The following is a 16,248-nucleotide window of genomic DNA, read 5'->3' as shown; positions in this document are numbered from 1 at the left end:
TTGTCCATTTATTGTTTTGGACGCTAATTTTATAACGATTCCATTCTGAAACACTATCTAAAAAACTCATGAAACGTGTACTTAGGTCCCCAACTTAACAAAGACTTTACCAAACTACCAAAACATTCTGGTAGATAATTTAACTTTTTATTTTCTACCTCTAGCTAATTGTCCTCTATCTGTATCATACAATGTACGACAGACAATCGACAAATAATTGAGGAAGCAGTGCAGTTGAAGCCTTTATCTATAATGTTTCCCGAAGGACACAAGAACTCACCTAGCTAGTGTCATTATCAAAAAGTCCGTGCGGTGGACGGGTCATGGCGGTGGCTTATCATCAGGGCAATGCCTACTATGAAGACGACAGCATTTGTGACCAAGACACCCTACCTAGAGGGATGGTGTTTCAAAACGATATGTAAGTAAAAAATCTTGTTAAAAAAGGGGTGAAAATATTCGCTCGTCATTTTGAAAAACTAAAATCAAATAAAAAACGGGCGAATGATTAAACTGTTTTTATTTTTTATTAATTGTCTAAGTAGTGACAAATTTTTTTTCAAAAACCAAATTACAACACATTTGTATTGATATCTTTAAGTGAATATACTCCGAATGGATAATTTAGTATCGTAGTCGTCATAATAAGAACTAGTTCCAGAACCTATATAATATTTGCCAATGTTTTTAAAATTATCATAACTATTTATCCCTTTATCTTTTTTATACATACGAATAATTTGAAGAATGTTCATGAGCTAATACTGAGATGAAATAAATAAATTAATACCACACTAAATGTGTTTATTTGTTCTACACTATTTATTACATTACTATTATATGCCGGAGACCCTCACCACTATATAAGAATAAATAAATACTAGCTGCGGTATTTTTAAGGAGATTAAAGATACTAATTTTAATTTCCCGTTAATACTTGTACAGTATGAACATGTATATAACGATTTTTTTAGTTTCCTTTTTCATACTAGGCTTTAAAAGTTAACTAAACAACTACTATATGTATTATTAGTAGCTGAATATCTAAGTTTTCATTGAGGATAATGTCAAACACATGGGTATAAACGTAAACTTATTCTTCCCAGAACTTAAAAAAATAAAAATAAAATAAAATAATAAAATAAAAATTTAACTTAAAAATAAATAGACTAATAACAATTAAAAATACATAAAAAGAAAATTTTACTCATAGAAAGTTTTAAAATTTTAAATTAGGTAGTTAAAAAAAAGGGATAGCATATATTTTTAAGTCAAAGAATAAATACAATTTATAGTTTTTACTGTTATACATAAAATACAGATACGACATTATTTACAGACAAAGTTTGTGTGACTGAACTGCCATAGATTGTGAATTAAAACTAGTTTCTTTAAAATATTCTCATATATTTAGCTGTAGCAATTACACATACAAAATATTGTATCATAACATATTTAGGATTGGATTTATGGATAATTTTCACGGTAACTTACCAATAATTATTGTTGTCCTTTTTGTTTGGCTTGATATTATTTAACTTTACAACTACTTTTGGGCAATTAATATTCTTTAATTTTATTCATGTTATAATTTTGATTGGATGAGGCAAATCACACTTTTAATCCTTTTCATCAACCATGTTTGAAACACTTTAAAACGCACTAACATTTTTTAGTTAAAAATTGGCTAATCATTACTCAGACTAATGAGTTCTCAAACTCGCCTACATTTTAAATACTATCTAGATTGGAGAAAGTTGCTAATAAAACAAAAACTAAACTTGTATTCAATGCAAAAGGATTATGTCCCGATAGGATGCCAATTTTAAACACCTCGTTCTAGGAAGTAAATTTAAATCCGCTTGAATAGGTTCGTTACTGGTTTACCTAACCACATGTCACAAGGCGTGTTTTATATGTTCAAGTCGTATGTGTGGACCATAGTAATGAAGCTATTCATTTGGATATAAAATATTACACGTATATTATTGTTACGTTTGAAGCTGTTCATAGGTATTGCACTCCAAATACATGTAAGTCAATATTGCAGTTTCGGGGATGTTAAAATGAAAGGACTTATGTTCTTTATCGACAAAATGAGCTCGTTCAGCTTGACCTAGAGCAGTTTGGGACAGACCCAGACCTAGGTCGTGGGTTAACACTCTCATCTCTCATAAAGTTATCTAGGTTTAATCTGCACATATATAAGTCTCGTGCTCAATATTATACTTACTATTGCACTCGGAGTCAAGACGTTCTTTAAACATGTGCCAGGGATCAGCAAGGTAAGAGTTTGTAATCTGATTTATTATTATCAACTTTAGTTATATTTACATCATTATCACTACTTTTGAGACATAACTCACCATCTAACAACTTATTTTAAGCAGTTTATATATGAATTAAGAGGGAGCGCAGAATGGATTGAGTTTCTGTAGACTTAGTTACTGATTACGATAACTTTATTTGACCAGGACAGTTAATTAAAATCCCGATGAACAGAACAGCTATGCTTATAATGAAAAAACCCCTTTAATTTCATTTCTAATTTGTATTCAACATGTGTTTTTATAACTTTTTTCTACAAAATGTTTACAAAAATGTAGAATGAATTTGTGTTATGGACTAAGACTAAATCCATCATTCATTTGTCCTTTCTTCGTAACTAAATTGTAACAGTATCAAAGTTCGTAATTGTATCAAATTTGTTACTTGTCTTAAATTTTTTATCTAAATAAACTCATTCTGCACAACATATTATTTATTTTACAATTATAAATCATTATCGACTTACTTTTATCGTTGTTTTTATGCTTTTATACACTTCTATCTCTCTGAATCTCAAAAACGCTATTCTGCATGTTGAATTGAAGTTTTAATTATACCACTAGGGGTCAATTGGTTCTATGATTTACCGCTCAGTTATTGTTGTTCACCATAATTGTAAACTACGACGAACTTGACTTCGAAAGAGCAAAAAGTGATCTGGTGTTTTAGAGTTTCATTGATTTTAAATTGAGTAATTAGTTCAATATCGTAGTTAAAATCTAAAATTATCTGTAGACCCTAATTTTGCAACTATTTACCAAAGTGGTGTCAAACAAAACTTCAGAATCTCCTCTTTCAATTGATCCTCATCCCGTGATGATGATAGGTTGTATAGTTTTCCATTTAGGTATGGAATTTAAAAATTGTAACAATAATTTATAATCACCCTGTATTTAGATATTATCAGGTATTTATATAAGAACACTGTTGTGTTATGTTGTTTCTTGAAAAATGTGTTCTTTTGGAGATAGCTAGTTCTTGTCTTACATTTATAGCTGTTTTCATGAAAATGTCACCAAGCATCATATTTATATTAGTTTTCTTAGTTTAATGAAAATTATGATAGTATGGAGAATGAGAGTGCTAGTTTTCGCATTAAAAGCTCTATGGTAGACTGTAATGTTCTGTGTGTAGGGGGAGTGCTCAGGAGGAGTTGTGTGCAATGCACAAACCCATCATCTCAACCCAGGTGACACACAAGTACATCACATCTGACAGAGAGCCTAAAACCAGCTGTTGCTGTCAGAGAGGACTGTTGTATTACTCCGTTATCGTGTGTAAGTCTTGGAACAAATAGTTTGATTTATTTTAATTCTTGCATTTGTCATGCAGTTACCTTTACAACTAAACATTTCGTAATACATAATGTGTATTGTGCCTCTAAAGTTTAGTATATATAAAACTAGCTGTAACCCGCGGGCTTTGCCCCGTTTAACTTCTTAATTTTCAAGATTATCTCGTTCACATGGCTCAATCACGTCCTGGTTGAAGTTTGTTCGCTACGCTCACTCACCTTTAGGTTGGAGCTCGTTCGCTGCGCTCACTTGCCTTCAGGTTAGCTCGTTCGCTACGCTAACTCGCCTCCAGGTTGAAGTTCGTTCGCTACGCTCACTCACCTTTTGGTTGCAAATTAGCTGTTGTCATAAATGTAAAAGAAATAATAGTGCTGCACCCTGTTGTAACTTTAATGCTAGTGAACATCATAGAACAGAACCAACTCGTTTAATTGAAACAGCTGTTAAGATTCAATAATTCCATTTCTCATAAGGTTAACATGGGAAACTCAAGAGCCACTGGGGCGGAGCCCGAAAGGATTTTTGAAATAAGAATATGCCTATATGTTAATCGGGAATATGAGCTATCATCATGCCAAATTTCAGCCCAATCCGACCAGTATTTTTCGCGTTCACTTGTCACAAACATACATCCATACATCCAAACTTTCTCATTTATAATATTAGTAGGATTAGTTTATGGTTGTATATCGATTTGTTTTATATTTTGAGTTATAACAATTTTATTTCCTTGTAGACGTTAATAATTAATGCATTTTCAACGTAAATCATTATTACAAAATATAAAAATCGCTTTTTCCTTTACTTTATGTTTTTTAATATCTTTTGTTTTCTTTTAAAATTTACAAAAAAGTGACAATAAACATATTTGTTCATAATAATCTTGGACTTAAAAATGGACAATATCCAAACAAATGCACTGAAAATCATTAATTTTGTATTCTGAGGAAAGTTTTAAAACAATTGAGTTTAAAACGAAGGTAAACTTTAAAAACAATATTTAAATAGTTATCATAGAATGGATTTTGTTAAACTAAATTTTGTATATTATGGATCTTGAGTTCTTTTGGTAACATTTATTTGTTTTTTTAAGTCCAGAGATATATTTAAAATAGCTGATAGAAACATCAATTGACGTGACTCCCGTTTGAGGTTTCTATCAATACTACATGTTTATTCTATTTCAAACTAATTAAACCAAATTAAACTGATCTCCTAAAACATCAATTGACGTGACTCCCGTTTGAGGTTTCTATCAATACTACATGTTTATTCTATTTCAAACTAATTAAACCAAATTAAACTGATCTCCTAATGATCAAAGTTACTTAATCAACAATTACATCACAATATCATTTCCTTCCAGTGAACCTACTATACGCATGCACTGGACAGTGTTACGTCTGGACCTCCCCAACCCTCCCATATCTGCAGTCTGAAGACTCCTTCCTCCCTATCTCCAAGGTGCAAGGATCCTACATAGCCTCCCTGTTCGTGGCGGGAGGTGTCCTAGGGGCGTTCTGTACACGACCCCTGGCAGACACCTTGGGGCGACGAGCCACCCTGATCCTCTGCAGCTGTGTCATCCTCGCCTCCTGGGGTCTACTGTGGGCCGCCCCGTCCCTCGCCCTCATACAGCCCCAGTACGCCCTTTGGGGTATCTACATCGCCAGAGTGGTTGCTGGTGTCGCTGTAGGAGTTATTTACTCCATCGCTCCTATTTACACTGCTGAGATAGCTGATGTAAGTAGCAGCACTGACTTTGAAATACTCTGTGCATAGCATTAAATCAACATAGTTTATAATACCAGTGACCTAATTATGATCTTGTTTTCATTAGAAAGACAATATAAATCCTTTCATCGCATAGATTTTACAAACTTTATCGGGTGTACATTTTTTCTGAATTGATACTCTACATCTGTAAGACTTTCAATTAATGGACTGGCTGGGTAGCTGAGTGGTTATAGTGCTCGCCTAGCAATCAAAAGGTCGCCGGTTCGATCCTGAGAAAAGCTAGTAGCTTTTTGATGGTTCGAAACTGGACCCAGCTGTTCCTGATCATTGGGCTTTAAATAAATGATCCTGACTAATGAAACCGCTGATCTTAGTCAGTAACAAAGCTACACAGGTCATCACACACCATTCTACACTCATCCTTCACTCATATTTGGATTAAAATACGCACCTAGGTGGCGTCCCCATCTCAATAATTGATTGATTGATTGAATTAGATTTTAGGAGTAAACAATATCTTTTGAAGAAATTGCAACATTTTCCAAGTCATCCCACTTACTACTTTTACACATAGTTGACAACATCTTAGCTAAAAAGGTGTGTTAACCGCTTGGTCACTGAGTGTTATAGTGATTGCTTTAAAATTTGAAGGTTGGTGGTTTGATTCAAAACCGGGATAATTCTAGACCCCTACAAAACCCATATAAAGGCCAATGGGGATGAAACACACCAAAGTTTTCAGAAAATTTTACATTAGAAAGCTCTAATTTTGAGAGTTCAATGAGAAGTTTTGAGGAGAGAACATTGATCCACACTTAGTGTCGTTCTTCTACAGGACAAAATCCGAGGCTCCCTCAACTCTTGGCCGTTGTTCTCCAGGAGTGTGGGCTACGTGTCCGTGTACGTGATCGGACCTTACACCTCCTACCGAACCCTGACCATGGTGGGGGCCGGGTCTACCCTGGTGTGTCTCATGTTGTCTCCCTGGCTGGCAGAGTCCCCTCACTACAGCATCAGTAGAGGACACTACCACAGAGCTGTAGACACAGTGTTACGGTTGCGAAGAGGGTTGTCTCGACTAGGGGCTGAGAAAGAAGTCAACTCCATTCAAGTGAGGTTTTTGTCTTATTTTGTTGACCATGAGGGGAATTTTATTTTGTATGAGAGGGACTCAAACAAAAATGATCAAGACTCTCAAATTGAAATACGAGGGTTTAGTAAATGTGTGGTTAGAGATATAGAGGTTAGAATTTACAACCACAACACTTTGTATATGTTTATATGTGTATATGTATAACATTTTATTATATTTGAAAGATTATAGAATAAATTTACATTTCTTGAAAAAATGTTTATCAAAATAAGTTGATTTGCTTTGTTATTAGTTTTAGTGATGCTAATATTTATTTTACAGGAATATATAAACAAGTCATCCTCCAGTGTACTAAAGTCATTCAAAGATTTGTGTGGCACTAGAGGCAATATTAGAGCTCTTTACCTAAGTGGGGGACTTCTGGCTTTCCAGCAACTTAGCGGAGTCACAGTAATCATCATGTAAGTAAAATGTTGAAATCTTTGTGTAATTTTGTACATTTATAGCCAATGTAAAACTAACCAATTTCTTATGACAAAATAGGAACTTTTGCAAGAGCTGATTCTGTTAAGAATCAATCCCATTTAGCAACCTTTAAATTTAAAGTCAAGCCCAAAAACCAACCAGCTACCCACTTAGACAACTATAAATTGAAGTTAGTAGTTTTAATAGTTCTGATAAAATTAATTTGACAAATCGTGATAATTTGATATTAGGCTAATCTCTTTATGGCTCATGTGTTCATGATGTTTAACTTTTTAATTTTTAAATTGATAACTAAAAAAAGGTATTGCTAACATAATGGGTTGTCAGTTTGTATGGTACATAGGAAAAAATCTATCGCAAAATAAACATATATATTCACCATCAATCATAATATTGCAATATCATACAAGTTATGACTCACTAGGTACACGGAGCCAATTTTCCAAGAGACAGGAGTGTCTACAGCTATGGCTAGCCAGTCTGCCATCTTGGTTGGTTCTACTATGATGTTTTCTGCTACTCTAGTCCCACGCTTTGTCAAACGCTGGGGCTTCATCTTCCCAATGATTGTATCTGCCCTTGGGTCTGCAATATTTGTTGTAAGTACCACTGCAGCATTCTACATTGAGCCTTTATTGCACGAATAGGCCTACATTTGATTGTCTTCATAGATTTTATTTGCATACCTATCCCTTATCCCTATAGTACTTAGCAATTCATCATTTTTACAAACTGCTCTGAGCAATTATGTCTAATTGAGCTGTGGCACAAGCGTTCGCTGAACAGTAGCAGGAATTTTTGTTGCTACTTACTACTGCATGACAGTGTTCCAATAGCATATATACTTTATCAATGCAGCGTGAATTCGGTGATGTGTTGGGTGAATTGGTATACACAGGAGTTTGTGGGCAGTTTTTCGTCGTCCATATGTGACCTAACTACCTACCCCAAAAACATTTATTTCTCTCAATTGTTCATCTTCAATCATTTATCTACTTAACTGAAAAACTAGAGTTTTGTAAACGTAAATCACTGAGTCGTTCCTAATTAGATCAATCACATTCACATTGTTTAGAATACTGTAGTAATGGAAGGACTATTATTTTATGTTCTATTTCTTATACAAGAATATTATTCACACATCTTGCTTGAACAAACTCTATTTTCAAACTAAACTAATGTTTACAAAAACATCTGACAACAAACATATTTAAACACATGATAAAAAGACAGACTTAATACAACATCCCGCTTCAAGATGTCCACATCTTTATGAACCTCAGTACCGCCTCGGTTTCTTAATGGACCTTCCGTAACGGGTTACTGTGCCAGCTCCTGGACGATCACGTGAGTTGCATGGACGATTAAGGACCATGGTTGAACTGTTTGAAAGAATTCCATCTCCTCCGTAGTACGGTGCAGGAACTAAGAACTTCCTGTTTCGGCGAATAGTTCTCTTGTCAGTTTCCACAAGGTAGGAACGTGGTTCGTTCAATTTCCTGACTACCTTACCGTGTCGACGTAGATCTGTGATCCATACCATGCTTCCAACTTCTAATTCACTTAAACCACTCGCTCCATGTCGTTTATCAAATTGTATCTTGTACTTATTCTGGTACTTATTCTCCCTCTCAAGAAAATTCTTATTTTCCACAGGATTTCCAACCAAAGTAGATGGAAGATTGTCTCTTAATTTCCTTCCAAACATAAGTTCAGATGGGGAAAAGCCGGTTTCAAGAGGTGAGGTCCGGTAAGAAAGTAGGGCAAGTTCAAATTTATCCTTGTTTTTCTTCATTAGCCCTTTTGCTACTTTCACAGCTGCTTCAGCTGCCCCATTTCCCTGATGGTGGTGGGGACTACTTCTGAATGTGGAGAACCCCCACTCCTTTGCAAACAATTTAAATTCACTTGAGTCAATATGGTGAAATTGTGTCCCACTATCTGAATAAACACGTTGAGGAATTCCAAAACGTGAAAATGTGGTTTTGCAAACCCGAATCACATCTGAAGCCCTCATTCGATGCATTTCCTCGACTTCAAAGTATCTTGAGTAGTGATCCACGATAACCATATACCACTTGTCTTCGTGTTTGAACAAGTCAACAGACACATTTTGCCACGGGTAATCCGGGACAGTTCTCGGAATCAATGGTTCACTGTGATTAGTTGAGTTCTGAATACACACTGGACACGATTTGATTTTCCTTTCTATTTCTTGAGAAATTCCAGGCCACCACATGGTTCCCAAAGCACGTTTCCTTGTTTTTGTGATTCCCAAGTGTCCACTGTGAAGCCTCTCGAGCATTTCCGCTCGTAGTTCTTGAGGTATTATCATCCGAGTTCCTCGAAGCAATAGCCCATCAATACAACTTAACTCGTCTTTCACATTAAAGTACTCTTGAATCTCATTAGGTAAACTTGATTTTACAGGCCATTCGTCTAAAATTTGTAACTTAAGTTGTGCACAGATTAGATCTCTCATTTGTGAGTGAAGTACCTTTGTCACATTTTCATCTGTAGTGTTTATACTAATCAGACTGATTTCGTGGACGAAGGCTTCCACTTCTTCGGTCAATTCGCCATCTTCGTCAGCCGGAATAGGACTTCTTGATAGTAGATCTGCTATGGCAAGGTCTTTTCCTGGGGTCCAGGTCATGCGATAATCGTATCTCATCATACGCATTCGGAACCGCTGTAGCCTCGGTGAGAGCTCGTCCAAATTATGTGTTTTGAAAATTGAGACAAGCGGTTTGTGGTCGGTCTCAATTGTGTACATTTTACCCATCAGGAAACATTTCAAACGGTCACTTGCCCATGTGCACGCAAGCGCTTCTCTCTCAATGTTACTGTAGTTTTCTTCAGCAGGCGTTAGAGTCCGAGATATATATGCCACAGGTTTCTTGTTTTCTCCTTCAACTTGAAGTAAAACCGCTCCAAGACCTTTTTTTGAAGCATCGCAAGAAAGAATCGAGGGTTTTTGCGGATCGTAAACAGTCAAACATGGCTCTGATGATAAAATCTGTTTTACTGTGACAAAAGCGTTTTCTTGAGCTGGTCCCCAAAGGAAATCGTTTTTAGTCTTTAACAAGCTCGTAATTGGCTCCAAAATCTCACTGCGGTTTGGAATAAATTTTGCCAGAAAAGTGATCATGCCCATGAATCTTTGTACTTCATTAGCGTTTCTTGGAGCTGGTAAGTCCACAATCGCTTGTACCTTGCTTGGATCAGGCTTGATTCCGTCCTTAGACAGCACAAACCCCAGAAATGTCACAGTCTTCTTGCAGAACTCCGACTTCTGCTTATTCAAGGTGATTCCATTAGCTTGCACTCTCTCTAGAACGGCCCTAAGACACTCGTCGTGTTCTTCTTTCGTTCTTCCCCATATCAGACAGTCGTCAATGTGCACTAAACAGTTCTTTGCCCCTTCTAAAGCTTTTGACATGCGGCGCTGAAACTCTTCAGGAGCGGACGTAATTCCAAAAGGTAACTTACGGAATTTATACCTCCCAAAAGGGGTGATAAATGTTGTGTAATCTTGTGACTCCTCTGCAAGGTTCAGTTGCCAGAACCCGGAATTCGCATCGATCTTGCTGAAGTACTTGGCTCCCGCGATCTCGGCCAATGAAAGTTCGATCTTTGGGATAGGATAAAACCGACGTTTCACACTGTTGTTGAGTTTGGATAGGTCTACGCAGATCCTAACCCCACCTCCCTTTTTTGCGCAAACTACCATTGGTGCGCACCAATCAGTCGCGTGTTCAACTGGAACAATCACTCCTTTCTCAAGCATATCGTCTAACTGCTCTTTCACCTTGGTTTTTAAAGGTATTGGTACAACCCTGGGGGTGGATATAGCGTAAGGAACTGCATTCTCCTTCATTTCAATCTTGTACTCTCCTTTCATATTTCCCAGCCCTTGAAATAAATTAGGATACTTAGTAGCCCAGTCAATATCATGTGAATCTACAGAAAAAATTCTCCTCACCAGATTCAGCTCTTCACAGGAACGTCTGCTAAGAAGTGGAACAGTGATCTCCTCAGAAATATACGCAAGATCATAAACTGATACACCCTTATGTTCAAGCTTTAGCCTTAAAGTTCCTAAAATATTGATTCGTTCTTTCTTCTTTGCGCTAAACACAGGGGATTTGCACTTTCCTAGAGGCAGAGTCTTAATAAAATCACCAAGAACTCCTACTGGAATCATGGTTACATCAGCTGCTGTGTCAAGTTTAAATTTTATAAGACCGAAATCTTGGTTTCCACAGCTTGCTTTTACCTCCTGGACCCAGGCTTTGTCACTGCGGTCTATATTCCCTATGAAAATCTCAGGAACCTGTTGATAACCACTGTCTGAATCTTGCTGTTCGATTTCCTTAACAACGTTTTTGTTTTTTCTCATCCACTTTTCGCGGGAGGGACAACATCGAAAAAAATGTCCAATCTCGGAACATTTGTCACATTTGGCTTTCCTAGCAGGGCATTCGGCCAGTGATCCGTGCCAGTTATAACCACATTTCCTGCACTTTTTTCTCATAGCATCCTCGGTGAATTTCTGTTCACCAGCTCTTTCAGACAGATTTGTTTTACCGACTTGTATTGACGTTTGATTCACCATAAAAACATTAGTATTGGCGAGCTCACGTTTTTGGCGTTCTAGCTCCTCGTGTTGGCGCAAGGTATTAATCGCCTTCTCCAGAGTCAATTGAGAGTCCAGCTGGAGTCTATCACTTAGAGCCTCATCTTTCATACCAATAATGAGGACCAGAAGCACCATCTCATCGTTCAGTTCACCCCATGCACACGTTTTTGCAAGACCATGCAAATCTGTTATGAATTTTTCAGATGGATCACTCCCTTGCTTGTGTCTCAGAAATTTTGTTCTCTCATAAATGATATTTCGTCTTGGCACAAAGTATGCATCAAAGGCCCGAAGAGCCTCGTCATAAGTATTCGGTTTTGGTGAAAACGAATCGAAAATATCTTCACTCCTACTACCCATTGTAAACAAAAGTACATCGATTTGCCGAGCGTCGGAAGTGCTATCTAGACCGCACCCCCGTCTGTACCTTTGAAAGCGATTCCTCCAGGAGTGCCACTCATTCGGAGTAAAAGAGAAGGTATCTGGAGTTGGTAACGTCAGATTTATCATAGGAGTAGGAGTACACATTACTGCATTATTTTCTCGGTTTGTCTGTCCCAATGCAAAACCTAGTGACTCACCTTCAGTCTTTCTAGTATCCCTTTCTGACATGTAGTTGAATTCACTTTGGGCATCCTCCTCATTGTCCTCATACCTTTGCCTACGAGTATTTAGTTTTTTTCTGCCCTTACTTGACATCATGCGTGGTTTTAGACTTTGTTCGATAAAAAATCCACTAAGCTGCCACCATGTTCTATTTCTTATACAAGAATATTATTCACACATCTTGCTTGAACAAACTCTATTTTCAAACTAAACTAATGTTTACAAAAACATCTGACAACAAACATATTTAAACACATGATAAAAAGACAGACTTAATACTGTACAACATTTTACTAAATAATAGTCCTTCAAGAAACTATTTATTTACACTCTCAGAGACAAGCTGTTACATAAAATGAATCATTATTTTGTGATTAATTATTTTATGGAATGATATTTTCCCCCAGGGTCTCCTTGGCTTGTACTTCTTCCTCAAGGCAAGTGAGATTGACGTTGCTCCCATAAGTTGGCTTCCAGTCACCACTTTGTTCCTCTACACCATCAGCTATACCATGGGTAAGGTTTGATAGTCAATTCCTCAACTATCTAATCATTATAGTAATTCTAGTAACTAATCATTATAGGTATTCTAGTCATTATAGTAATTGGCACATCTGCAGATTGAATTTGATCATGATTTAACACTAGTAAGGAAACCATGCACGAATATTCTTCAATTGAAAATTCTGAATCACAATTATTGTTTGCCCTTTAAAATATAACAGGTTATAAGGGGTCTGATATCTTATTTTCGTTACTCCACTCATGCCTTGGAGAAAGGTAGGTCAAGATATTCTGTGTGCGGTTTAAAATGTGTACGTTGAGGTGTATTAAACCATGTAACCCTATTGAGATGTTGAACATGTGGTCAGTTGCAGGACTGTAACTTTGTAACTTATCAGTTTTTGGAGGTACAGCTGTCTGTTTACCTCCAGGTACCTCGTCTTATTGTGTCAAATAATCCCAAAATAGCTTACAATATTATGGGAGGTGTTCTCCAGTTGTTAAGATACAAAAAGTCATCTGCGTAGTCAATCTAGGATTGCCATCGGGGACAGCTCACTTACTCTACAGATCATAGACTATACGAGCTTTTTAAATAATATTGAAGGTTCACTTGCACTACAGGCTCGTATACTATACGAGCCTATCGAAAATAAAAAATAAATGAAGAGGGTTCACTTACTCTACGAATCATTGTGCCTATGAGCCTCGTGTATTATATTTAAAAATACAGTAGGAAGGTTCGCTTACTCTACAGATCATAGTGACTATGAGCCAAGCTTACGAATTATTTGATAATTTAGGAATCGGCTCGTATAGTATACGAGCCAAAATAATGAATAATATAAATTATAGGAATAGGCTCGTATACTATACGAGCCTGCAGAAAAATATTAGATGGCTCACTTACTCTACAGTTCATTGGCACTATGATCCGTAGAGTAAGTGAACCCTCTTCAAAATATTAGATGGCTCACTTACTCTACGGCTCATTTAGCTACTCGTTGCGCGGTTTGCGTTCGTGAAACTTTAGGCGCTATGCCCGGATTCGACTGCTGCGACTGCCTACATAAGTGTATTGCATCACCTCAATTATTTATTAAAACGAAATAAATATGTACGCACAAGTAAATTTATTACATTTTTGGACTGAATACTTTAAAAATGGAGGGAGCATGACTTTTATGTTTAATTAAATTAAACGTTATAGAATAAAACATATTTTGACTAATATCAGGTTATATAATACACACTTGTATGATCCAGATACAGAGCTACAGACAAAACCTGTGGTCCGATTTAGATTAAATTTCGTATCTGGATTTATCCACGAGTCACTAATTTTTTAAGCACGGGTTGAGAAATAATGGCAAAAATTTATAAAAACAGTTCACCAGTTTAGAATATTTCTCAGTTACTGTGAGTTGCAAAAACGTGTATACAGAAGCATTTGTGTACACAGAAAATATAGAGGACTATATGTATACAGAAGATATATTAAAATACAATACGCACACAACTATCAACGTTTACATATGTAAAATTAATGAATTTGTTGTATTGAGTATTTTTAACATTATGACGAAGCCTTAACAAAACATATTTTTTTTTAAGGAGTTCTAGGGTGTTGAACTATATTGTATTTATCTTTTGTGGAAGATTCTGTCCACGATTTATGATTGCTAACAATTTAATACAAAGATTTAAGTCTCTGTACGTGAAGACTAAAAACACGAAACAAACTTTAAAGTGATAGAAAAGATTTGATCAGGATCTGGCGTTTGATACCTTTTGGGAATAAATATAGCCTCTACTTCAAAGGTATACATGGTGAGGTAGCCTCTGGAAGTCCATCTTCAGGTTAACAAAAACGTCAATAGGTCATCTAACCAATTTGGTAATTGGTTTCATCAATTACTTTTAAATTCCAGTAAAACCAACTTTATGGTATTTTCAACAGGTAAACAAAAAAGTCCAATTGATCCAGTGATTAATTTTAAAAATTCTAATCTTAATCAAGTTACTACAACTAAATTTTTGGGCTTAGTAGTTGATGAAAATCTTTCATGGAACTCCCATGTTGACCATGTTGTCAGCAAAATCACATCTGGAATTTATGCAATTTATAGAATGTCTAAATTTTGTTCAACAGATATTTTGAAAAAGCTTTATTTTGCTTTCATTGAATCCGCAATATCATTTGGCATAAGTGTTTATGGTGGAATATCAAAGAAAAATTTGGACAGAATTTTAATTTTGCAGAAAAGAGCATTAAGACTAATGTTGAATTTAAACTGGGATGTTTCCGTACGTGATCATTTCTTAGCCATGGGTATAATGACTGTGTACGGCATTTATGTTTTCCATACCGTTCTTTTGACTAAAAATCTTTTGTCTGAAAGTATGTTACCTAAACTAGGGGATAATCACGAATATGGCACCCGGCATAGAAACAAAATTGCTGTTGATGCCCATAGATTGGAATTTTATAACAAAAAACCGTCATGTGCTGGAAGAAAATTTTTGGAAGGGCTTCCAGAGGGGTTGAGGAAAATTGATGATAGTAAAAAATTTAAATCACAGCTTAAAATATACTTAACAGAAAAAGTACTGTATAATTTTGATGAACTGTACAGCTGATATTATGTTGTAAGTTTAAGTAGTTTTAAGAATTTTGACGCCATTCAATGTACATACTTGTATGATTTATGAATAAAGTTATTTTCAATTCAATTCAATTCAATTCAATTCAATGACCTATTGACGTTTTCTGAAGATGGACTTATTTTCAAGTCCGAAACTATAGTAGTGTGATACTGAAGAAGGATCACTTGACGAAGCCAGGTAACTTAAACCATTTAGCTTAAAGTTATACAAGTTGGTTTCACACCAACATTTCATGCACATATGAAATCTATATAATTAATACGCGAACACGAAGTTTGTCGGTTGAATCCTCCACCATTTCTTAACCGATTTTATCCACTGACGTCTCATTGGAAAGAGCGTGTTGCGTAGATTTGCAAACTGGCCTAAATTTTTTGAAAAAGTCCCTTGGCCTCTGCCACAGTGGCTTTTTAAGTTCCCATGTTATCCTTTCGAAGAACATAATATTGTTTACATCAGCTGTTTAATTTAATTGTGTTCTTTGTTTTTCAATTCAACGAAACGCATTGGTTACATTAACTGATTTTGTGGAAATTAAATATCTATCTATATATTAATTACGAAAGCCGATTCTTTGCGTCAAAATGGTGGGCGACTGGGTAGTCGTAGAACGACGGGAGAGGGTTCAAATTAAAGGTCTCGATCCCGGAAAAATAGTGAAATTCCCCAAATTTTAACACAAAATTAGATAAAACCTTTGACTTAGTCAATAATATAACGTAAAATGTTCTCCATAAGAATAGCATTAGAAGCCATTTGTCTGTTGATTTTTGTTTACCTCAATACTATACAGTATACAATAGTATACAGCTGATCGAGATTCATCTAAGCCAGTAAGCAAAATTACATTTGGATTTAACTCATTTGCCAGTAAATTCTGCAATGTACTG

At 35.9% G+C, this 16,248-nt stretch overlaps 1 protein-coding gene across 1 annotated transcript in view; it reads left to right on the top strand.

Moving 5' to 3' along the window:
- The first annotated feature begins 317 nt into the window (after positions 1-317).
- The window catches only part of LOC129002566 (facilitated trehalose transporter Tret1-2 homolog), a 33,226-nt gene continuing 17,295 nt past the window's right edge, over positions 318-16,248 (top strand). The window contains exons 1-7 of the mRNA XM_054430474.1: positions 318-421; positions 3,463-3,605; positions 4,990-5,366; positions 6,196-6,471; positions 6,775-6,914; positions 7,364-7,538; positions 12,595-12,703. Of these exons, the coding sequence (XP_054286449.1) occupies positions 324-421; positions 3,463-3,605; positions 4,990-5,366; positions 6,196-6,471; positions 6,775-6,914; positions 7,364-7,538; positions 12,595-12,703 (1,318 nt within the window). The 5' untranslated portion in view covers positions 318-323. The remainder of the gene's footprint in view (positions 422-3,462; positions 3,606-4,989; positions 5,367-6,195; positions 6,472-6,774; positions 6,915-7,363; positions 7,539-12,594; positions 12,704-16,248) is intronic.

The sequence above is a fragment of the Macrosteles quadrilineatus genome, unplaced genomic scaffold, assembly GCF_028750875.1.
Source record: "Macrosteles quadrilineatus isolate MER2022 unplaced genomic scaffold, UCM_ALF_1.0 Scaffold_9__3_contigs__length_116548681, whole genome shotgun sequence".
Classification (NCBI taxonomy): domain Eukaryota; kingdom Metazoa; phylum Arthropoda; class Insecta; order Hemiptera; family Cicadellidae; genus Macrosteles; species Macrosteles quadrilineatus.
Note: the sequence above shows the minus strand (reverse complement) of the source record. Positions and strands in the feature narration are given on the sequence as shown.